Source organism: Aspergillus mulundensis (assembly GCF_003369625.1).
Source record: "Aspergillus mulundensis strain DSM 5745 chromosome Unknown scaffold_4, whole genome shotgun sequence".
Taxonomy (NCBI): Eukaryota; Fungi; Ascomycota; class Eurotiomycetes; order Eurotiales; family Aspergillaceae; genus Aspergillus; species Aspergillus mulundensis.
In genome coordinates, this window is record NW_020797892.1 from 1123504 (window position 1) to 1146376 (window position 22873).

The window sequence follows — 22873 nt, forward strand, 5'->3', positions numbered from 1 at the left end:
TCTCGTGTCTCCTGACAACCCCGCACCACCAAGACTTGGTTTACCAGCTTCGCCCACTGGCCATGATGCTTCTTCTATACTATACATCGTGAATCGATTCTAGAGAAGTTCATGAACCTCAACACCATCAGGCTCGCAGTATCCACTTCACAGTCACAGCTCTGACCTCTTATCGCGGTGGAGAACCCCAGACTCATGATGTTACATCCGCTAGATTAGGCCCCCTCAGGCTTACCGTATCTTACACCGACCCGCTGATAGCCGGCAGGATCTGATCAGTCATTGGTGGAGAAAGCTCCTATCACAGTGCAGGTAATTTACGCGCGTACGGCAATACAAGGTTATCTCTATTCAGTGGGTCGGCGGATTCCAGAAACTCACCTTAACTTCACTGATAACAACTCTGATAGCTGTCACTGATAGCTGGTCTTTGCATTCTTATTACCATCGCTGCTCTCCAATCCATCGTGGAGAGCTACAGAGAGCTTCGTCGCTCCTGCTGGCTACACGAATGGCTTCCGCCTCGCGCATCACGATCGCGTCGGATCAAGATTCAGTAACGTCTGGAAGGTCGACGCCACAGTCGACCCCGGATTCCAGCCAGTGAATGGCGCCCAGACTCGACTCGCGTGGACCGAGTTGACCAACCGTTGCCCGATCCATGGGGAGATGCGAAGGTTCCAACTGTAACCTCAGCTTCTCGGCCTCCCCGTATCTGGTGTAGCTCGTTATCGTGCTTATCGTGATTCGCCATCTGCTGCAAAAAGTGAATATGCCCATGCCTTTCCTGCAGCTCTTGGGGCCGCCTGCCATGGCCCATCCCTATTAAAGCAATCTCACACGCTCATCTTGCTGGGCCCATCCCGTCTTTTTTTCTCTCCCATCCCCATCTCCCTCTTCTGTTTCATCTGTCTTCTGCCTCCCAACGCTCTGCAGCAATGGGTGCCGAAGAACCCAAGAAAGCCGTCGACGTCGAGGCTCATTCCGCGGCTGCGCCTCCGGCGTACGTCCAGGATGGCCAGATTCAGACCTACGAGCAGGAGGACTTTTGGACCCGGAATGGTCTGAACTTCAGGTCCTTCCAGCGCCGCCCTGCCCACCAAGCTGAGCTGCCCCGTGCCATGAAGACCCGCCATATGCACATGATTGCCATTGGTGGTTCGATCGGTATGTATTCTCTATAGCAGAACAAGGTCGCTGCTAACAGTCGCAGGTGCTGGTTTCTTCGTCGGTTCCGGTGGTGCGCTCAGCACTGGAGGCCCCGGTTCTCTCTTCCTGGATTTTTTTATTATTGGTATTATGATCTTCAACGTCGGTACGTATCTCCATTGAGCATGGTTGACAAGGTACTGACAGCTCAGTCTACGCTCTTGGTGAACTCGCTGTCATGTACCCCATCTCTGGTGGTTTCTACACTTACTCGACCCGCTTTATCGATCCTTCCTGGGGTTTCGCCATGGGCTGGAACTACGTCTTTCAATGGGCCATCATTGTACCGTTGGAATTGACGGTCGCCGGTATGACGATAGAATATTGGCAAGTTGATGTCAGTGTGGCCGTTTGGATTACGGTCTTCTTGGTCGCCATTATTATCATCAACATTTTCGGTTCGCTCGGATATGCTGAAGAAGAGTTCTGGTCCTCATGCCTGAAGCTCGGTGCCATCATCGTCTTCATGGTCATCGCCTTGGTTCTTGTCTGCGGTGGTGGACCGTCTAATGGTATTTACGATGAGTACTGGGGCGCGCGGTATTGGTACAACCCTGGTGCTTTTAACCACGGCTTCAAGGGCTTCTGCTCTGTCTTCGTCACTGCCGCTTTCTCTTTCAGTGGAACCGAGCTGGTTGGTCTGGCTGCCGCCGAGTCGGAAAATCCCACCAGGTCCCTGCCTGGTGCCATCAAGCAGGTCTTCTGGCGTATCACCCTGTATGTCTCCCTTTGCGTTCATCGCGTCACGCCAATCTAACAGCCTCCCTAGCTTCTACATCGTTGGTCTATTCTTCGTCGGTCTTCTCGTCCCCTACGATGAACCCAGACTCTTGGGCAGCGGTCTCATCGACGTCGCAGCCTCGCCCTTTGTGATTATTGCCTCCAATGCAGGCCTCAACGGATACGACGACTTCATGAATGTCATCATTCTCGTTTCCGTCCTGTCGATTGGTGTCTCTGGTGTCTACGGTTCCTCTCGTACCCTTACCGCTCTCGCCGAACAGGGCTACGCTCCCAAGTTCTTCACCTACATCGACCGCTCCGGCCGCCCTCTCTGGTCCGTCCTAGTCACCATCCTGTTTGGTGTTCTTGGATACGTCAACGTCAGCTCCTCCGGCGAGGAAGTCTTCGCCTGGCTCCAGGCTTTGTCCGGTCTGGCCGCTCTCTTCACCTGGGGCTCCATTTGCTTGGCGCACATTCGTTTCCGCAGGGCCTGGGCTTACAACGGCCGCTCCCTCGACGAGATCCCGTTCAAGGCTGCCTTTGGTGTCTGGGGCTCCTGGCTCGGTCTTTTCCTCGTCTTCATCGTCTTGATCGCTCAGGTACTTCCGCTTGCTTCTGTTCTTTATCTTACTGAAAGCTAACACCGTCATCAGTTCTTCACTGCCGTCGCACCCGCCGGTGGCGGCCCCGATGGCGGCACCTACAACGACGCCGAAGGCTTCTTCAAGAGCTACCTCGCCCTCCCCGTCGTGCTCTTCTTCTGGGCCTGCGGCTACGCATGGAAGCGCGAGGGTTGGCTCCGCACCTCGCAAATCGACATTGACAGCGGTCGTCGCGAGATTGACTGGGAGCCTATCCACGCTGAGCGCCGCCGGATCGCCGCCATGCCCGCCTGGAGACGCTGGCTCACCCACATCTTCTAGTAGCTTGTTCTATGCTACCTCTCCCGCTCCGCATATCTTACTCTCTGGTTTTGGGACATGTTCGGGATAGATGCTGTGCGGTTTCTAGTATTAGTACTCACTTCATAATAGTGTATCTTTTTTATGTATGATCACTGCAATATCATAATCTACTGTTATCTTCGAAGTTCTGTCTTAGGTTCGTCTGGGGGTTTAGCGCTGAGGTGAGACCGTGAGATCCATGGATCCAGAGTGCACACCTGCGTCACTTCGCGGCGTCTCCGTCGCGAGCGTCAGCTGCACAAGTACATTCAATTTCCGCCATGATTATTGGACGAACAGTTTAATTAGGCTTCGCCCGCCACCCGGGGCATGCAAAGCTAAGATAAGGACACGACCGCGAAGCCCGACGCCCCGAAACCCGACAGACTACAGACTCAGGGTCACCAGGTGTTCATGCCGAGTCAGCCATCCAGTCAACCGCCCACCAAATTCGAGGCGCCAGCCCACTGCCAGGTGAGAACTGTGCGATCCCCTCAACTATCCCCAAACAAGCATCTTCCTCCGCGCGCCCAGGACCGCCCAGGACCGCCCAGCTTGCCCAGCTTGCCCAGCTTGCCCAGCTCGCTGCCGAGCAGTAGCACTCGGCCCCTCGCCCAACTCCGTCGTAGTCGTCATGAGGTCGCAGAGCTGTAACCACTAACCTAGCAAGGGTAGACTGTCACGGGCAGCCAATTCGGTCTGGGCACTGGGCAGGTCGGTCCTACCCGCCACCGAGGGGTACATAGCCATAGACACCTGCAGTCCTGCGAGTCGACGCAGCCGCGACGGCTACGCTAGGATCCTATTCCTCCGTTATGCACGCCGGCCTGCATCGGCGTTTCGGATGCAAGCGGTCATACGGCTGATTGGCTGCATCCTTGCATGGAAGGACGAGAGAAGGATGGAATGATCTTGGAAGGCTGTCGAAGGAATGGATCCTTGTGTGGTGCCTTGGCGCTGCGGCGTGCGGCTTGCGGACTGTTGCATGTGCGCTTGCGCTACGACTCTGGCAGGGATAGCCTGGTCTGATTAGGTGGGTAGGTAGGGATGCGGGTGGCGTGCCTTTTCTTATCATGCTGTTATCGCTCAGTGGCATGCTTGCTTGCCGTTTGCTATATGTATTAGTAGTCTAGGGTACTTTCTGTGGGGTGGCGCTGCACTGTCACTGCAAGGGTGGTGTTGTGTCTCAGTCTGGAGTACCGTAGTGTGGCGCTTACCTTCCTGCTCTGTATTGCTCGCTTTAATCTTGCGTGCTAGGGGCTTACGCGTTGCGTTGCGTTGTGAGCTGAGCTGAGCTGAGCTGTAAGCTGCTGCTTGCTTGAGCCGGCCCTGCCTCACATGTGACATCGGGAGACTTTGTTCCTGCTTCATGGCCTCTGAATCGGATGCTGGGTGTAATCTCCCTGTCTAATACTGGTTACCTGTCATATGTACTAGATGAGTAACCTTAAGGGTCTCGGTATCGAGGTCCGTTTATCCAGTTAGGGCTGGGATGAGTAATGAGACGCTCCCTTTATATATATTCTGTACGAAGCACCTGCGTAGATGATAGATTTGATGTCGCTACGCATCAGTTCCTAAGCAAGTATAACTCGTTGAGAATTCTTAGGAGTGCTAGATACTCAGGCATCAAAAGTACAAGGTCAAGGTACCGCCCAGGCAGGCAAGGGAGGCACAAAAGACAGCGCAGAGCTAGATGATGCAGGTAAGAAGCGACAAAGGCAAAACAAAGGAGACTGAAAGGAAATCTATAACATAGTAGTAATATAATATAATTGACTGTGATGTACCTATCCGTGAAGAAAACATGTCAAAATCAAAAAGCGCCATCGCTATGCAAAATAGTCATTCCCTCCCTTTTTCTTTCTTTTTTCTGGCTTTGCTTTCATGTATAAAGGTAAATAGATTTACTGGCTTGCGGTAGGTGCAGCAGTGTCACTGTCCCGATGGCGCCGCAGCGCCTCGTGCATCTCGAACCGGAGGTCGAAGAGGAGCTCGTCCATCTCCTTGACGGTGTTGCGGTCCAGAGAAGATGATTTGACTTGGTCGATAAGGGAGCGCAGCGAGGTTGAAATCTGGACATCTTGGTTTGTTCGGGCTTCTGGCTCTGGCTCTGGCGCTGACGCTGACGTTGACGCTGATTCTTCTGCTGCTGGCAGCGGCTGTGGTGGTAGGGCTGGTTCAGAGGGTGTTTGTTTTTCGATGGCGGACTCCAGTGGTTGAGGTTTTGGTGGGGCTTCTACTTCTGTCTCTGCTACTGCCGCTGGTTCCGGCTTTGTTGCTCCAACTTCTGCCATCTGGACGTCGACAGGTTCCTGTGGCGCTTCTGTTTGTTGATCAGGCTGTTGTTCAGGTTGTTGTACAGGTTGATCTAGCTGCGCAGCATCGTCTGGTTGCATTTTCTGCTGAGAGACATTGTCCATTATGGAAGGTTGAGACTCCATTATGGAAGATTGAGACTGTTCTCCTGGCTTTTCGATAGAACTTTCTCCTTCCGTGGTAACCTCCTGAGACGCTGCCGCTGCCGCCGCCGCCGCCGCCGCCGCCGCTTCCCGCTGAGAGCGGCGCCTTTGTGACCTGCGGTTCCTTTCCTTCTCTTTCTTGGTCTGTTTTCGCTTTTGCGAGCCACTTGGGGTTGATCGTGGCGACTTTCTCGGGGCAGGTGTCTCTTCTGGGATCTCGGGCGCAGGGACACCGCTGATACGATGTGATCTCCTTTGCTGAGAACCCTGAGACTGTGGCTCATTCGCAGCTTCTTTATCGGCCTTGGCCTGGTTCTGTTTCGGCGTCTCAGCTGTAGCCTTGACTGCGTCATTCTTCCGCTTCTTCGCGGCCGTGTTAGCTGGGGAAGAAACGATGTTTTGAGATGTAGTCGTAGTCTTCTGTTTCTTCGAAGTAGTGTGGGTATCTTGGGCTTCGGCTTCGGCCACAGGTGACGCCGCAGAAGAAATCCTCGTTGAACGGCGACGCTCTTTCTTAGTTTCTGCAACTGATGCCTCTTCCTCCCGCTTTCGTTTGCGTGTAACCGCTGCCATTTCCGGAGACGTCGTTGCTTCTTTGTCCGCAGTATCGCTGTTCAGATCCACGGCATAGACAAGATCTTGTTCGAGTTGTGACGTAACCTGCGTATCAGTATCTTCGCCAGTTGATTCCATAGCCTGGTCGTCACGCTCAAGCTGCGGCTCAGAGACATCCTTGGGCTCGGCGACAGAAGCAGCAGTAGAATCATGGACAGTATCTATGCACATGGTCTGTGCTGTTTCTTGCGCTTCTTGTGTTTGTTGAACAGGGGCCTCTTCATCCTTTGCTGGCGACCTGTCCGTCGCGGAACGAAGACGACTTCTCATGCTCTGCTCCACTTCGCCCTCTTCATTCTTTTCAGTGGGTTCCACTTGCGATGAAACAGCAGCTGGCTTCTCCTTGCTAGGCGTCTTGGATCGCCTAGACCTATTCCTCTTCTTGTTCTTAGAGTTCTTGTTTTTGGTTGACTTAGACGGGGAAGTTTGTCGTGAATCAACACTCTGCGATTCGACGCTCTGCGATTCGAGCTGGGGTGGTGAAGATGGAGGATCAATGTCCATGTTATCACCGGCGGTAAACGACGGGGGGATAGCGGAAGCCACGGAAGATGTTCGGCCGCGGATGGCAGGCGTTGGGGACGAACCAAGGAATCCCTCTTCATTGTCCGCAGGGAGGGCTGGTATTGTAGGCGTCTGGGGTGTTGCAGATCTAGACTCGTCATTTCGTAGGCTACGTATGTGGGGTGGCGTCATGAACCCAAGTTCCTTTGGGGTCGTGGTAGGAGGTGAGGATGAACGGAGGTTGTCAATAATGGAGAACATCTGCTGATGACGGGAAGTGTCTTCGTTGCCAGAAGCAGCCTTATCATCTTTAGTCGGATTGCTGGGAACTTCCTGAGCAAGGGCCTGTGGGAGGGTCGACTCCGTTTGTTGCCGCGACTCTTTTTGCCGTATCGTGGTGACTTCGGTTTCGGAGATCACAGGTGATTCAAAGCGAGCAGAATGAGGAGACTCCGATGGTGCATCCAGGATGAACGCGATGCGAGACTTTACCGAGATATCTTTCGTTACAAGATTAGAGCTTTCCGTGACAAGGTCATTGCTTTCCTTATCGCCCTGGCCATCTTCGGCCATAATCATGCTTTGCGACAATTGAGCGGTACCTGCTCTCAACCCTTGCGTTTGGCTAACGACCTGGGCTTCCAGATCTTGTAGTGCTTGGGATATGCTGGCTGGGAATAGTAAGGAGTGTTGAGTCCCAAAAGAAGACTTCCAAAAATCCCAGAACCGGTGAGCGGTCGAGGCGTGCGAGGATCTCAAGCCAGAGCATATAATCTGCTCGAATTTGTGAGAAGTCGAAGCATAACGAGGCAAGATCTGTAGGATATTCAGCACGGCTGACGCGAGCGCGTGGCACTACTCATGTTAGTATCTATACATTCACTCGTTGGGTGTACTTACAGCAGTCAAAATCCGGCTCTCGGCGCCGCTCTCGACAGTGACCTTGCGAAATTCGTCTTTCAGAAAGAGACCCAGCGGATACTGGAGCTGATCAAGTAGCACGGATCTGAATACAAAGGTCCCTGATCCCAAGAAAGAAACGAGCGTCTCTATAAATATAGCGGCACCGTTGGAATGCAAAGGTACCAGCAGTTCGTACGCGCCCGAAAGAAGTAGATGGGCCATAGTCACTAACGTGCTCGGGAATGGCGGTGTGTTCGTATCGTTAGCACCCCTCTCATGCTCGGAGAAAGGAATTGCTAAACAATGATGAATCATCGAGGACGCAGGGGAACATGCGGTGCGAACATCAAGATTCATGATCAAGCTCAGGAGGGGCTCTAGCACTGTTGTCCCAATCGCACAATCCCCCTTTTCGTTTTTGATAACATGAAAAAGTGCACCTAGGAGCTGATCCCAAACTTGGAACCCGTCCGGGAATTTCAACCCTACGGAAAGAATCTTGACTGCGTTGTCGTAGTCACGAGCAACAGATCCGTCTCGTTCGCGGGCCGATTCGTTAGCAAAGGAGCTTAGACAATCCGCAGACAATTGAGCTGCTGATATCCACACAGTCCGCCCAAAGTTTTCGATGTCATCGGGTCCATTTTCGTCTGGGTATAAACCGGCACATTGTCTCAGAATATCGAGTCGAGAGCCCCTTGAACCCTTTCCATGGCAGGCTGCTTCAATGGTATCCTTGACAAGACGAGAGTAAGCAGCTGTTGGTTCTGGAGCCCCTGAGACATCACCGAGAAGCCGTAGTAAGTGCAAGAGGGGGGTGTCGGGATTATTATTGTCTTTCAAGTGACGGCTTGTAGGCGTTACAGCTAGGTATAGTGAATCCGCCTTGAAGAGCTGTTTCTCTGTAAATGAGATGCTGCCTAAGGCGATAATCATTGTCGTAGAAAGAAACCGGAAACGCTCAAAGAAGGTATCCTTCGACGAGCCATCGACAGCGTTGAGAGAGGGTGGGCCACCCTGCCACATCCGTTGGAAAAGCACCATGATTTGGGCTACTGTTTGCATAGACTCAGGCGAGGGTGTAATCTCTTTGCTTGCGGCAAAAGCCAGGGCACGAGATAGACTAACCCACGCAGCACCTATGTTAGACTTCTCTAATTCAGGCTCCCAAACAGACGACTTTAAAATGGCCTCAAATACCCTCAGTATTTCTGGCAAGCTTGACCTAACCCATTTGCAATCCAAAGGCGGCAATTCCTCCGGCGCAATTTTCTTCGGCTCGTTCACACGATTATCCGACCAAGACTTGAGAGGGTGCGAGATCCATAGCATATTCGACAGCGCGTGGGCAAGCCTGTCGCTTAGGCTGGGAACAAAAGCAAATATGCTTACAGAAGGCAAGGAAATGTACTCTGCCCATGCCATATCCAGTTGCTGATGGGAGGCGTCGGGTCGGAAGGCGTAGTAGAGCAGATTGTAGTAGCTAGATAATATCAGTTGACTGGGCTGCGAGCCCGATTTTTCGTGCTTTCTCCTTTCGAATTGAGCGAGTATAGGCTTCCCAAGCATCCGTAGTAGCGTCCGACTCGTTGTCTCACTGATATTGGCCACTAGAACAAACCGATTCCAGTTGACAATGGCTTTGGATTTGATCTCAATGTCATTGCAATTGAAGCACTTTTGAAGAACGAGAACCCATTCTTTGAAATGCTGCCACTGGTCAATGTTGAAGCGCTTGTTTCGGAGGAGCAGTGTAATGACACCCCAAATCTGGGGAACATGTTCGCCGGTTTCGGTATTCGCCATCATCCTCGACATACGCTCGGTCACCTCAGAGACCATCTTCCGTTTGTCTGCGATTGGCCGGTCGAAAATATCACGGAGCGTTTTCGACAATGTCGAGTTAGATCCAGATGCCATATACACATTGAAACCGAGCTCCAATGCGCTTAGTCGGACATTTTTAATTTGATGAAGCAATCCAGAAATAAGATGATCCATCCAAAGAACGGACGAAGCAAGGAACGTTGACTTGGACACATCGAAAAGGCGTTCGTAAATCGATAAACGCTGCGAGACTGCGGAGTTCCCCTTGACTCTATCGGTCAAGCCATACAGCATTTCGAGTATGCGCATCGCTCGGGCCGCTGTAATAATCTTTGCTGAAAACTTCTGCGTTGACAGGACACTCAAATAATGGGTCATGACAGATTTGGGGAGTTTGCCATTCTCAAGGCAATTGACCGAGTGCTCGACGAGAAAGAGCTTAAACTCATCCGGCAACTGCGGACAGATCTGGGGATGCCAAATAAGCACCATGGAGAGCTTCAATGCCTGAATGACGAGGGTTGAATCTAGTGGGCCGCTCTCCGTGAGGTCGCGGCTAATATCCCGTTGTATAAAATCGGCAATCAGGCTCAAGTTGCGCACAATTTCCTCTTCTGTCGGCACCTTCTCGTATGCCCTCAATGCACCAAAAAACTGCATATATGCATCGATCCTTGAGCTGATTGATTCTCCAGCCAATTGCTGGGTGACGGACTTCAAAAGCATCACGAACGACTCGGGGGTATGCGCTATAGCAGGTGCGAAAATAATAGGACCAGGCGAGTTTGTCGCCTTAAGTATTGACCTGGCCGGCTTGCTATCGCTCGAAGGAAGGAGGGCTTTCGGATCCGGGTTTGTGAACGAAGGGGGTTTGATGAACTTTGGCCATGGTGAAAAGTTCACGCGCTTGCGGCTGGAGGGAGCGCCAGTCGATTCGGTTTTCAGAAAAGGAGATTCAATCGGGGTCTGTACGGGCGCTGGCGAGTCTTCCGTCCGTTCTTTCTCAGACAGCATGCGAGACGCAGTCCTTGGTGGAGTCGGCGGACGAGCAGACAAAGGACCTAGAACGTCGACCATGTTCAAGACAAAAAGCAACAATAAAGAGAGGAGAGAAGAAGGAACATTGCGATTCGGCCAAGCTCCAGAAGTGAACTCAGGCCTGTCCCTATCCTGAACGTCGAAGCAGTGAAGATTGAAGATTGACGGAGATCATGCTGAGAATCGAGATCGGCTGCAGAACGCCGGAGACGCCAAGCCGCGCTCGAACGCGGTTTTCGGTTGTAGACGCGTTAAGTGGCAGCGCCTCGCGTTTGGTGCCTTGACATTAAGGCCCCAGTTTTAGCCTTATCCTTCAGGCCCTGCGGAGAAGCTGACTACTACTACCTCGGTGGGGTTCAGCTTTCTACTCTGTATGGTGCTCGAGGATGAACTGAACAAGGAGCTGATTTCAGGGCACAGATCGCCGTGTCTTTGTTTGATTTTCTACACCGTCACTTGACTCGAAGGCTCTCCTCGACTTCCCCCTCAATTGCTGCGGTGCACATCCCCTGTGTCTCCGCAGAGTCCGCACCGGAGCTCCTTCCCGTGCGATCGTCAAACTGGATAATTCTCGCACTTCTGAACACCTGAAACCGAGGACTATCGTCGACTAAGTGAAAAGCGCCGAGCGAATATGGATTTGCGTATCCTGCAGGGGGCTGGTACGTCGCGGCGCTCACTATCAGCTTTCTCAGCGCTAACGCACGCTCAATAGAGAAATTGCGACAAGTCACAGAGCTCCTGGACTCTCTTGAAAAAGACATAAAAGATAACTCCTTGAACTCCGCGCGTAGGTTACAATTTCATGTGCAGGCTAGAAGATTATCTAACTTGTTCTAGAAAAGACCCAGATCCTCTTACAGCTGAGGCAGCATGGCACGAGTCCAGACAACGCAGGTCCAATCTACTCGAAAAGGGTACGTTGCATCGTGCGCCGATGCTGATTGGCTCTAATACTTGTATAGGGCATCGACATTCTATCAAAGTATGGTGTTGATGGGGAGACGACAGACGTCCGCCATGCCGCCTTACGCTGCGTCGCAAATGCTCTCTTGTTAGATTCAAACATGCGCCAGTTGTTCGTAGACACTGGCAGGGGTGGAAAATTAGCGGAAATGCTCAAGGTATGATTTCAATCTCTCCAGAAGACTCTCCAGCTAACAAGTCTAGTGTGACTCTTCCGAGCATGAAATGGTCATCAGTCGGATACTCTTCCTCTCGACCTACGACACTAATCAGAACTTTGACGACCTAATCAACAATCACGCTTTGGGCGATAATATCAACTATGTGAGTCGCGCGCTCCTTGAAGATCCAACATACTAATGCCTGCAGCAAATACTCCGACACTCTAAGCAATTCCCCAAATCCGGCAGAAAGCCCTTGTCACAAGTCGACGAACTAGCTTTCATCGACACATTGAAGCTAGTCTTCAACGTGGCGAAGCTCTTCCAGGATCTAGCACCAACCTTCTCACCGTCAATTCCATACATCTTCAAGATTATCAGCCGTATCGACATCCCTCTAAAGCCCTTGGACGGCCTCCTCGGCACGCTACTAAACTGCCTCTCAACACTCGACCTCGAAAACAAGAACAAGAAGTCCTACGATGGCAACCCGCTCTTCCCAACCTTCAACCAAAACTGTAACGTCGACAAGTTGATCAATATCCTAGACCAAGCAGTTTCAGCATACGAACCGTCAGAGCTCGAAACAAAAGCCATCCCTCTCTTCCACACCCTCGTCACAATTCACGAGGTGGCGCCAGACGGGCCCCGCAAGTACATGCAATGGCTCCTCCTACCCGACGACAATGACCGGAACCGGCCAATCGGGCAATCCGACACTTTGTCCTCCAAGCTGCTCAAGCTCTCGACGATGCCGTACGCGAATCTCAAGATCGCAATCTCCGAGCTCATGTTTGTTCTCTCCGGCAAGAACGCTGAGAGTCTAACGAAGAACATCGGCTACGGCTTTGCTGCGGGGCTTCTTGCTTCGCGGGGCATTGATATCCCGAAGTCGGCGGGTGAGGCGTTCGCCACGAATGCTGAGAGCCTGGATCCAGCCATTAACCCTATTACCGGACAAAGATGGGCTGCGGAAAAGGAAGATACCGGCCCGCCCATGACAAAGGAGGAGAAGGAGAGAGAGGCCGAGAGGCTCTTTGTGCTGTTTGAAAGGTAAGTGCAGCATAAAATATACTCGATTCATAACTATACTAACTCCATGGCAGGGCCAAAGCAAACGGTATCCTTGGAGTCGAGAACCCAGTCACACAGGCTCTAAGAGAAGGAAGATTTGAGGAATTGTCTGATTCAGATAGTGATTGAGACTAAGTACATTGTGGCTATGTATGTTGATATACCAAGGATTTCGGCTCCGCAATATACTAGAACATTCAAAGTCGGAATATATAAACTGGACCAGCCATCACGCCGGTAATCTACTACGTCTTCCCATAGCTCTACACATGAGATCTTCGATATTGACCTGAGAACATTGGCCTGAGAACCATTACCGATCCAGCGGCGGAGATTCCTCCCAACGCCACTACCATTTTACCTTACCTGAAAAAAGTAGGCCATCTCGCCCTCTGCGCCTCCGGCAACACCCGCATACACCAAGCGAACAATCCACCTTCAAACTCAAGTCCTTTGTCTGCCATTTCTCCGCGAGCCTATCCTTCCATTCCTCAACCCACAATGTCTGCGTCCTCGTTTCACCATCAGAGCCAATACTCGTAAGCCGAACTTTACCCAGCTCCAGACATTCAGAAGATGGAAGCGGTTTGCCGGTGTAGTAAAACCCATGCTGAGCATTGCAGGTCTGCGGATGATGCATGGGTAGAGTAGTAGGGTTTGGTTCGTTGCTGTTACAAAGATCACGATAGCAGCGAGGACACAAGACGGAGTTGGGGCACGTTCGACAGAAATACCAGCAGGACGCGCTCTGTACCTTGAGCTAGCAATTTGCGCACACGTAAGGCAATCAGGAAGCTGGGGCCGGAGGGGTCCAAGCTAGGATTTGACTCCGGATCGTTCTCCTCCCCGTCCTCCTGCTCCGGGGCTCTCTTGGCTTCCACCGCGCTTTCATTCTCGGACGACTTGTCGCCTTCAATATGCCTCTTTCCGTGCGTTCGAACAGCTTCTACTTCGGGTTCAAGAGAAACCCTAAGACCTGCCGTGGAGTCACTCCTACAACGGGTCTTCATCAAGTATAGAGCACCGCTTAGGTCTTCGTCACTGTCTGCATTGTCCAGGAACGTCTGGGAAAGCGGGTACCAGGCGTCTTCATCATTAGAAGGGTCGTCGACCGACAGCAGAGCAAGGCACTTCTTCATACGACCGCATAGAGCCATTCGAGCATTTGCATAGTCCCCGTGATCTCGTAACCAGGATGAAATAACCAGGCAGATATTGCCGAACTCATCATCCGTACTCAAGGTGATAGGGGCCTTTCCAGAAAAGGGGATCTCAGGAAGATAAAGACAAACAGCGGCCAGATGGTTCAGCGATTGCTCCTGTGCTTCATGGTTACCTTCGGGTAGACGAGAACAGACAAGACCTATTACCACTCCCAAAAATGGACAACAAAGCTTCATCGGATCAAAGCAAGGGGAAAGAGGCCGTTGTTGGAATACAGTCCGACGTCAAACCCCTTCAACAACTCAGCTCTTCGGGCGCAGCTGCCAAGAAAAAACGAGAGCGAAATCAGGTAGATAGAGGAATGCGGGCTTTAGATGGGGCGATTCAATCCCACCTCCAACAGGATGAGAGTCAAAAACAAGGCTCCTCTTAGAAAGTCACTCTCAGAATGAAATCATGTCTGAAATTCGAGACCAAACTCCCGTTGGAGCTGGCTGTCGTACTCTTCCTTATCAGAAAGTTTTTGACTTGCGATGCGTCCCACATTCCTTCCCCAAAGAAACGGCATAATCAAATTGAACTCTTCAAGATATTCCGTGCAAAATAGTGGCCGAACGTGTTGTTGGAAAATTGTGAATAGGCCGGAGGGGCTGGAGAGAGCCAACGTATACCAAAAGGTGCCTGTCGCCCATGTTCTACTCATAACGTCCGACAGTAGTGGTGAGTTGTGCTTTTTTGCCATTTGTTGCTCCTCGGCGATAAGGGCGTCCATAAATTCTGTCCGTAGTTTGTCATACTCGGATGGCACCAGCTCATCAACACCCATATTAGTGAGCCAGTGAGGAGGTCTAATCATCTCGATCGGCAAAGAGCAGGCCCACTCCAAGTCCACCAGACAAGTTACATTCCAGCCCGCATCAACAAAGATATTGCTTGGATGAAGATCCGTTAGCGAGAAAACAAATGGCCCTCGCCGAAATTCCCTTTGGAAGAATGATTTGGAGATTGCCCGCATCGCGGAGAGTGAGGATAACTGGAATACACAGTCCCCGAGGTTATTCACTGCGTTTGGTTGATACTGAAAACGATTGTCATGGAACGTGAGCACATCCGCCAAGTAAGAGTCAACAGTTGAGTATGTATAGTCACGATGTATGCCTGTGGGTATATGCTCGTTCTCTAGCTGTTGAATTTCGATTGAGAGTGGCCGGTTTGCTAACTTCAAAAACCCCTTGTGGTCGACGATAAATGAGCCAATCCTGGGGGTTGGGATTTGGCTCATGCTCAGGAGAATGCGGGAAAGGCCATGGAAAAGATTTGTCCGTAATTTAATGTCATGTTGGTTATCTGTCCATGTGTCCGAAAGCATACTTCCCCGGCTTGGTTCAATGTATTCGAGAAGCAAATAGTTGAGGTGAACGGTATGCTCTCTTTTGGCTGGGTGGGGAACATATCTAGATAGAGTTGGATACCCTAGCCATGTGGAAACCCGACGCCAGATGGAATGTATCCACTTGTATAGGAGCGGCAAGTTTTCAAAGCAAGTGAACTAGGATAAATTAGCTGGGTGGGAGAAAATAGTGCATGAGTCTTGATACAGTTTCACCAGTCGCCAGCCCAAACCCATATAACTCAGGAATTGGAACGCCCGGGCAGTTTTCTTGCAGCCATGCATAGGTCCCTGCCTCACATCTGATCTTCTCGTCTCCGTTGCCCGGCATGAACTCCTCACCAACCCTGTAAGGGAGCGGGAGACGAAGAATCACCTGCTTAATACTTCCAGCGCAGACAGTGACAGGAATACATACATTGCAGCTACCGTGTAACCAATCCTTGATGTTTGACACATAACAGGCATCGGGTGAGTTCAGATTAAGATGATGCGCGACAATTTTCTTGATCCAGGTTTGGTGATTGTTAAGATGAGAAAAGAACCTGTTCTGCTTATCATAGTAAGATAGTTGATGAAGAATGTTAACCTCCTCTTCCTTGGCAGACAAGTAGGTGATTTCCCGTCGAAGAAGTTGTCGCGTTCTTGACATATTGGGGAAAACAACAGAAAGTTACTGGTTTGATGGATTTTGTGACCCTCCTTTTATTATGACATCCTGTCCAGTGCGGAGTCGAAGCACTGACTCTTCTCGTCAAATCAGGAGCCTCGCTCGGACCCACTCGCGGAGTGATCTGTCAATGCCAGAGGGTTACTCTTCCGAAATCCTGTCCAATAGCTATCCCTGTCCTGCTGCTGCGGTCTGACTCCTAGGGGAAGGCGTTACTCCGTAGCAGTGGGCAATATGCTCTAGCAGAAGGCTGATGTTCTCCAAACTACGAACATCGTCTAGTATATATTATGATCGAAGGTCGAACTTAAACATCGTCTCTCTCCTGGCATGGTCATGGCTATTCAAATAGGTGGATATTGATTTCTATACAGGCCAGAGGAGGCTTGTCACCACTGAGCGGCTCTTGGTCGGTACATAAAAGCGACAAGTACCTGGAGACCTTATCTTACCTATGGACTCATATACGGCTGATTGTAGGTCAAATAAAACCGTGGATCCGTTGGGAGATCTTATGCGGTCAACCGTCATCCAACAGGAAGAACGCGTCCTTGGCTGACACCATTGGATCAATGCCCCTTCGACGTATTCCACTTGCCAAGCTCCTCGACCATGGCCTGAAAGAATCGGGCAAAAAAGGAATTTGATTCAAAAAGAAATCTCCCCGACTGGGAGTCGAACCCAGGTCTCCCGCGCTTGTTCTTGCGAGAAGTGACAAGCGGAAATCATGACCGTTAGACCATCGAGGATTAGATGAGAAAAACTCTCTTATATTTATACTATCTGGCAAAAGCAAGCAGTGCAGCATCCATGGTGAAGACCTACGGCCAGTGCAGTGCAGCGACTGTATAATGGAATTTGGAAGATCCCGTAGATCGCCGGCCAATAACGGTGTCTCGCTGTGGCCTTGCGGATAGAGCTCAATCGGCCATGGCCTCCGATTTCCACGATCTCCTCAAACGTACAAGCTGCCCGTCGTACGTGCCATGATAGTGGGAAGGAAAATTCATTGTTATTTTGAGATCCGGCTCATGCTCGCTGGCATTTTCAAGCTTTGCCGAGCTGGCTGCAATTCCTTCCTTTGGAAAGAGGTTTGTGGAGATTACCATGGAAAGGCTGAGGAGCACCAGAGAATCAAGTAGAGGAGACATTTGATGGAGAAATCTCTGGACATAGGCCGGCCTGGTAACGCATGATTTTAGCGAGCCTCGAGTGTTCGGGCTTGTGATGAATATGGGCTAGTGTAGGGATATGCCTTGGTCTTGCACGTCCGCCGAGGAAGCAGTCTATTGCCTAAGGTCGGCTGCAGCAATTTCATAGAGATGAATATGTCTCCAAACATTCAAATGCTTGAGCTTACGCTCTTACACAAATTCATCTCTCAACTGAAAACATCTCAGTATCCCACAAGCGTAACCTTTCTGACCGGTGTCATTTCCGGCCCCAGCGGACAATGCTGTTTGTGTTGCCGAACGTTGTGGCTGGAACAGTACAGTGGTGGAATGTCCCCCACCTTCTCGACTGCCAGCTTATTGTCTCTGAATATACTCTGCATAAGCTCCGGGTGGACATGGCCAGAGCACAGCCCTAGATATCGTCCTGCCCTTGGTCTTTGAGAAGTAGCATTGCTGCGTTCTGGAGCACGGCTTCCTTGGTTGTTCTTTGCGTAGAAATAAGAATAATGGGAGTGTGTTCTAAATGTACATCTTGTTAGAGTGCTCTTTATCACGCCCAGGTGCCTAACATACGCCGTTCAGGGAAGGAATTGTCGGCGGCATCTTTGCTGAGAATCATCAGATTCTTTTCGCAGACCATGGTCGATGCCGATGCGTAGAAGCTCAGGAGACCCGATCAAATCAAGGAAAACAGTAACCATTGCGTAAGCTTGCTGGTGAGGAACTGCCATAATTGAAGGCCGGAAATGACAAACACCAACTTAAGGTTCCGGGATTTGACTCCTGTGCTGGCCGATGTAGCAGCTGAGACGCTTTTGCGTGGATAAGCCTTCACTTGAGTTTCCTACGTCTCTTCCCAAAGCTTGCAGTAAGAGCATGTGACTTGTTTCTGCAGCCCTGTTCCCTAATGAGCGCATTACAGAACCGGGTAACTTCTGTGCTGCCGTGGTTGCTGCCAAGCGAGGCCACAATAAGAACTCGCCCGCTGCCCATCTTCCTCTTCTTTCTTTCTTTCCTCTTTCTCTCCTTGGGGAGGCGTCCGCCAACGGCCGGGCGTCTCCTCCATCTTCCACTTTCGCTTCTTCAAGGTGATCCATGTCAACGACATTCGGTGCCTTTCCTCTTTTTCGGCTTCTGCCTTTCATCAAGAATATCCAACCCCCGAGGTCGGATAGACTTCAATCGGGTCAGTCTAGGATAGACATGACCTTCAATTTCTAAATTTAATCGCCTCCTCTCCTTCGCGAAATAGACACAGAAAATGTCTTTCCGCAACGGATCCGCGCGTTCAGCTTCAACTACGTTTCAGGCAAGCTTCTGGGACTGGCATGGGCAATACTCAAAACAGGCTACAACCGACAGTGGCCTGGAAGACCTTCTGCTAGGTAACACCCTTCTTGGTCCCTCCTCGATGATGCTTCTTTTCACAGATACCACGACTTATGCTGACATAGAACAGAGGTTGAGTCTACTTGAAGGCTTTTCCCGACGCCACCTTTGTCGAAATCAGGACGAAGATGCGCGCAGAGGTCCTCAACACGTTTTATCAGAACACAAGCCTTCCGTACGATCATGCTGCTTACTTTGGTTTGTACGATATGCTACATGCCACGAGTCGCCTGCATTGTTCGGAGAACATAAACAAAACGAGGACGCTTCAGAGAGTGGTTATGAGCCCGGTCTCGACGTCAGACTACCTCATTGCTATGGTAAGTATCGCTCTTGAGGTATTCGCTCGAAGACTAACAGTGTTCCCATTCAGGAGCGGGAGACGTCGAACTACATCAGTTTGATTTCGTCATCGGTGGCAACGATTTGCTCGACGTTGACTTCACTCCTCCCTCTCTCATATGCTGCAATCCAGGACATCCTTCGGATGCTTTTTCTTTCTTTATTCCGCGAAACGGAGTTCCTTCCGCAATTATCAACGATAGCTGCAGTGGCACTCCTGAGCACACACCTGCGTGACCATCACCTCTCACCAGCCCTACTATGGACCCTCTCGACCATGTACAGATAAGCTGTACGTGAGTTGAGAAGACAGAGCGGTCGTTGGTGGTACGTGTTTTACTCCCGTGTTCTCCGCTAGTGATACGACCACATACGAACTGATCTTGCAGAGACGACGCCTTCCAAAGTCCCCGTACCGGCAGACAATGGCTGCAAGAGCCTGATGCACAGAGTCGGATTCGGTTCTTTGAAGGTACGTGTCTCTCCTATATTTGAGGTTGCTAAGGATAATGACCGCTGACCGAGTAACCCGATAGCGTCGTCGCAGTTCATGCTTTCGTTCTCGACCAGACGGGGAAGCCAGCAGAAGACTGCGCACTTGACAGATATAATGACAGATAAATTGTACCAGTAACACAAAAAACTAAAAACGGGCCTTGACAGAGCAGAATGGAAAAGCCTGACCCTATGACCGAAGCGTTTATCTGTGGTACGTGCAGCTCCTGTGTACTTCTCCAGGTGATGATCACCGCTGACCCATTGGCTTGATAGAGTTTTCCGTACACTTCACAGATTTGAACTTTGCGACCAGAGACGGCCGGCGCCGACCTTCTCGGGGATACCGGTCCGTCTATCAAGCAATCAATCGCCGGCCTTGCCCTAGAACCATACTCCGCCAGCTATTGTAGCCGGGGACGTAACATCGGATTTGAGTTGCGACCAAAGCAAGCTTAGGACTGCGCCTCCAAGACGCTGGTCTTCCTTTTGACCGTCAGATCCTCAAGTGCGGGAACTGTGGTGGTAGGTAATAAACACTATGCGTCCTGATCCTCGCTGATTTCTCTAGAAATGGGTCTCGAGGATGCAAAGAGAAACGAGCTACTATCAGACGTGTTGGTTGAAGTGAAGTGCGTCAACTGCAACAAGCCTGGCCACCGTGCTCGTGACTACCAGCAGCCTCGGGTGAACAGTATCGAGCGCCGCAACTGCAGGTCCGTTCCCCTGACCCTTACTTTGCTATAGTGGCTGACGAGAGCAGGTTCCCTGAGCACAAGACATCTGAATGCATGGCCCTGCAACCAAGTTTCAGCATTGAGGAAAAGGGCGGGATTATGGGCGTGCTGAGCCTGGGCTTTGACTTGCCGCAACGCAGCAAGTATGGACTAGGGCAACTTCGACCAAGCTTTTGGGACCCCGAGCGGGACAAGAACCGCGGGAACAATTAGGGTCTTGAGAGGCGGGCTATGGGTATATCTCATGCTGTAACTTGCGGAAAATCTCTTCTGTTGCTGGTCGTACCTAGTTTGCGGAGTGTCAAGAATGAAATTGCTGGGCCCAACCTAATCCAAGATTGTAAATGAATGACCTTAGTAAAGAGTGGTCGACTAGTTTCTTCCATCACCCAGCTCGCCAAAAATTCCATAACAGACACAGGATATCTTCGAGGACAGCCACAGCGCATCCGGCCGAGCCCACGAGCAACCTGCCCAATATCTACCCAACCAGCTGAACAAACACGCTGATAGCCTGAGCAATGCTAGAAATTTCTCTCCCAAACTACCCCGACTTCTCTACACAAGCATTTCTCGACCATCGCCCCACGGACTGGAAGCCCCTCGCAGAAGTCGTCGCAGGTGTTACGGACACCGGACCTACCTTCAAGAACCTGCTTCCGCTGAAAGCTGCTGGAGATACTTGCAAGAACGAAAATCTACCGCTGCTAGGCCCTGGGTTCGAGGAAGAAAAGCCAACAGACTTGCGCATACGAACACACCATCCCTGAAGAGACCGCAACAAGATACCGATGGCAGGGTCCGCCGAGGCTATCCATTCATGCTCGGTAGAGTCCGCGTATGTCTATACTTGCAGTTCTTGAGTTGTTTGGAAAAGACTAACAGCAGTTCGGATTGGGTCAGTTCTCCTGTACACTACGAGCGAAACTTCTGCACCCCAAGTTCGCGTCTGCCGAGCCTCCTTGATGGCAATCACAAGACTAAGCGCCCACTTGGTTAAGAGACTCGCGCTTGCCATTGCACTCGCTACGCGTTTCAAACGGAGGCTGGACAAGGGTTACCGTACTTGGACGATAAATACGCCTCGTCCTTTTTAAAACGCATGACGGCCATCGCGGATTTCCTCGACGCAACTGGGATTGCTGGAGCTAGCAGACAATTACAGAGAGAACCGAACGAATCTAAGAGCTGTCTCGGATCTTGTGGTACCATTCTTCTGGCAGAGCACGGCCATGGCCAAGTTGGCTAACCGAACCAAAGCACCAAGCATAAAAGACTGTCATGGGCAGATGCTACCATAAAGTTTCCTTTGAATGCACACACCGGATTGATCAGCTTCGTCAATTAGAGAGCAACGGGTACGGTAATCGCCAACATTCTCCACAATCTGACTCGATAGCCCTATCTCAAATCAGAGCCATCAGATTCGGACAGCAACTCATATGCAGGTATCCGAGCATATCGACTGCAAATCAAGCATCTCCTGAGGCGCACAGGACGAAAGATAGGGAGAGAAATGTACCCGATGCTTCGATGCTCCCACTAAATGACCATAAGGACGACAGTCGGGCTATCTACCCCCCTTTGCCGTCGACTCTCTCGAACGCATTGACTGCTATATAGCCTTCAGTCGACCTCAGCTCTCAATTCAGTGATCAAGTCATACTTTCTTTCCTGCATACCGTACACGCAGACTCCACGTGGGATAAATCTCCGGCCTTGACGCTGTGTAACGGTCCTACCGCGAGTCCGCGACCTAGGTACCGGTACTACATACCTAGGTAAGCGAGGGCGAGGCCTGAATGGGAAGGGCTTGCTCCCAGCTCAGTGCTCGACTTCCTGCACTCGACCTGTACTGGCAATGATGTCAATCTTCTTGCGGAGTCGACGGTCTTCCAAACTCCGGTGCCGGTTATCCAGTGTGCGCATGTATCGGGGTTAACAGCTTAACCCCGCAGTACATAAATCAGCTTCCCCAGTACTTAACAAATTAACAAATTGTGCAATCACCTTCGCTCCGTTCAAGAGCACACCAACCTACCCAAACAAATACAGGCAACCACCAAAATGTCGTGCCCCGACTGCGTCAGAGGCCACGTCCACCCAGGCACCCCAAAAGGCCGCATCGAAACCGTCCACGGCCTGCAAACCTACGTCTCCGAGCCCGAAGACACCCCAGAGTCCGAAATCAAGGGCATCGTGGTGTTCATCCCTGACGCGTTTGGGTGGGAGTTCGTCAACAACCGTCTCCTGGCGGACCGATACGCAGAGACGGGCAAGTTCAGGGTCTACCTGCCTGAGTTCATGAACGGTACGTACCATTACCCACCAGCTTGAAGACCTCCAGTAAGTTGAACTTGAGCTTGACGCTTATGCTAATGCGTTATGTACAGGAACCGCCGTCCCAGCTTGGGGCCTCGACACAATACGTGCGGTCATGAAGACCCAGACGGTTTGGGATTGGATTTCGAAGCCGTATGTCTCTGCCCTATCTAACCCAACACACGTATGGAACGGTATGTACGCAAGCTAACAGGCTCAAGGTACCACATCGCATGCGCTCTCTACGTCATGCCCACCTTCATGATCCGCAACCGCCCCGCAAAATCCTACCCGCTCGTCGAGTCCTTCTTCGTCTCCCTGCGCCAGTCACCAGAGGGCCAAAGACTTCCCATCGGCGCAGCGGGGTTCTGCTGGGGCGGAAAGCATACTCTTCTCCTTTCACACGGGGCATCGACGACTATAAACGGGGCGAAACGCAACCTCATCGATGCTGGCTTCACGGGACATCCTAGCATGTTGGCTTTACCTGGTGATATTGAGAAGATGGTGATCCCTGTTAGTTTTGCGTTGGCTGAGCTGGATTCGAGTTTGAAGGGGGAGCAGATCGAGATGATTAAGAGGTTTGTTGAGGAGAAAGAGGAGGTTGGTGGGGAGGTCAAGGTTTACGTTGGTGCTGGCCATGGGTTCTGCGTTAGGGCTGATGTCGCGGTTGAGAAGAGCTACAGGCAGGCTGCGGAATCCGAGGAGCAGGCCGTGGAGTTCTTCAGGAAGCAGTTTGCGAAGATTTAGATACCCTTTTCAT

At 51.3% G+C, this 22873-nt stretch overlaps 8 protein-coding genes across 8 annotated transcripts; 5 read left to right on the forward strand and 3 right to left on the reverse strand.

Moving 5' to 3' along the window:
• Positions 1 to 938: 938 nt before the first annotated feature.
• DSM5745_04883 (putative Amino-acid permease inda1) lies at positions 939 to 2855 on the forward strand (the record flags this gene model as incomplete). The annotated part of the gene is made up of 5 exons (XM_026746899.1): positions 939 to 1167; positions 1214 to 1315; positions 1362 to 1926; positions 1979 to 2531; positions 2586 to 2855. 5 exons carry the CDS (start codon positions 939 to 941, stop codon positions 2853 to 2855), a joined length of 1719 nt encoding a protein of 572 aa, XP_026604379.1.
• Positions 2856 to 4783: 1928 nt separating this feature from the next.
• Positions 4784 to 10264, reverse strand: DSM5745_04884 (putative telomere length regulator protein (Rif1); the record flags this gene model as incomplete). The annotated part of the gene is made up of 2 exons (XM_026746900.1): positions 4784 to 7312; positions 7358 to 10264. 2 exons carry the CDS (start codon positions 10262 to 10264, stop codon positions 4784 to 4786), a joined length of 5436 nt encoding a protein of 1811 aa, XP_026604380.1.
• A 595-nt stretch (positions 10265 to 10859) lies between these two features.
• DSM5745_04885 (synembryn) lies at positions 10860 to 12555 on the forward strand (the record flags this gene model as incomplete). The annotated part of the gene is made up of 7 exons (XM_026746901.1): positions 10860 to 10887; positions 10941 to 11015; positions 11066 to 11142; positions 11191 to 11349; positions 11396 to 11515; positions 11561 to 12405; positions 12459 to 12555. The coding sequence occupies 7 exons, from the start codon at positions 10860 to 10862 to the stop codon at positions 12553 to 12555; spliced, it is 1401 nt and encodes a 466-aa protein (XP_026604381.1).
• A 551-nt stretch (positions 12556 to 13106) lies between these two features.
• Positions 13107 to 13826, reverse strand: DSM5745_04886 (NACHT domain protein; the record flags this gene model as incomplete). The annotated part of the gene is made up of 1 exon (XM_026746902.1): positions 13107 to 13826. One exon carries the CDS (start codon positions 13824 to 13826, stop codon positions 13107 to 13109), a length of 720 nt encoding a protein of 239 aa, XP_026604382.1.
• A 218-nt stretch (positions 13827 to 14044) lies between these two features.
• On the reverse strand, positions 14045 to 14872 carry DSM5745_04887 (uncharacterized protein; the record flags this gene model as incomplete). Its single annotated transcript, XM_026746903.1, has 1 exon — positions 14045 to 14872. The coding sequence occupies one exon, from the start codon at positions 14870 to 14872 to the stop codon at positions 14045 to 14047; it is 828 nt and encodes a 275-aa protein (XP_026604383.1).
• A 4353-nt stretch (positions 14873 to 19225) lies between these two features.
• Positions 19226 to 20001, forward strand: DSM5745_04888 (uncharacterized protein; the record flags this gene model as incomplete). Its single annotated transcript, XM_026746904.1, has 3 exons — positions 19226 to 19265; positions 19623 to 19767; positions 19815 to 20001. The coding sequence occupies 3 exons, from the start codon at positions 19226 to 19228 to the stop codon at positions 19999 to 20001; spliced, it is 372 nt and encodes a 123-aa protein (XP_026604384.1).
• A 308-nt stretch (positions 20002 to 20309) lies between these two features.
• On the forward strand, positions 20310 to 20788 carry DSM5745_04889 (uncharacterized protein; the record flags this gene model as incomplete). The annotated part of the gene is made up of 3 exons (XM_026746905.1): positions 20310 to 20506; positions 20561 to 20626; positions 20677 to 20788. 3 exons carry the CDS (start codon positions 20310 to 20312, stop codon positions 20786 to 20788), a joined length of 375 nt encoding a protein of 124 aa, XP_026604385.1.
• A 1067-nt stretch (positions 20789 to 21855) lies between these two features.
• On the forward strand, positions 21856 to 22860 carry DSM5745_04890 (dienelactone hydrolase family protein; the record flags this gene model as incomplete). The annotated part of the gene is made up of 3 exons (XM_026746906.1): positions 21856 to 22099; positions 22182 to 22263; positions 22332 to 22860. The coding sequence occupies 3 exons, from the start codon at positions 21856 to 21858 to the stop codon at positions 22858 to 22860; spliced, it is 855 nt and encodes a 284-aa protein (XP_026604386.1).
• Between the last annotated feature and the right edge of the window lie 13 nt (positions 22861 to 22873).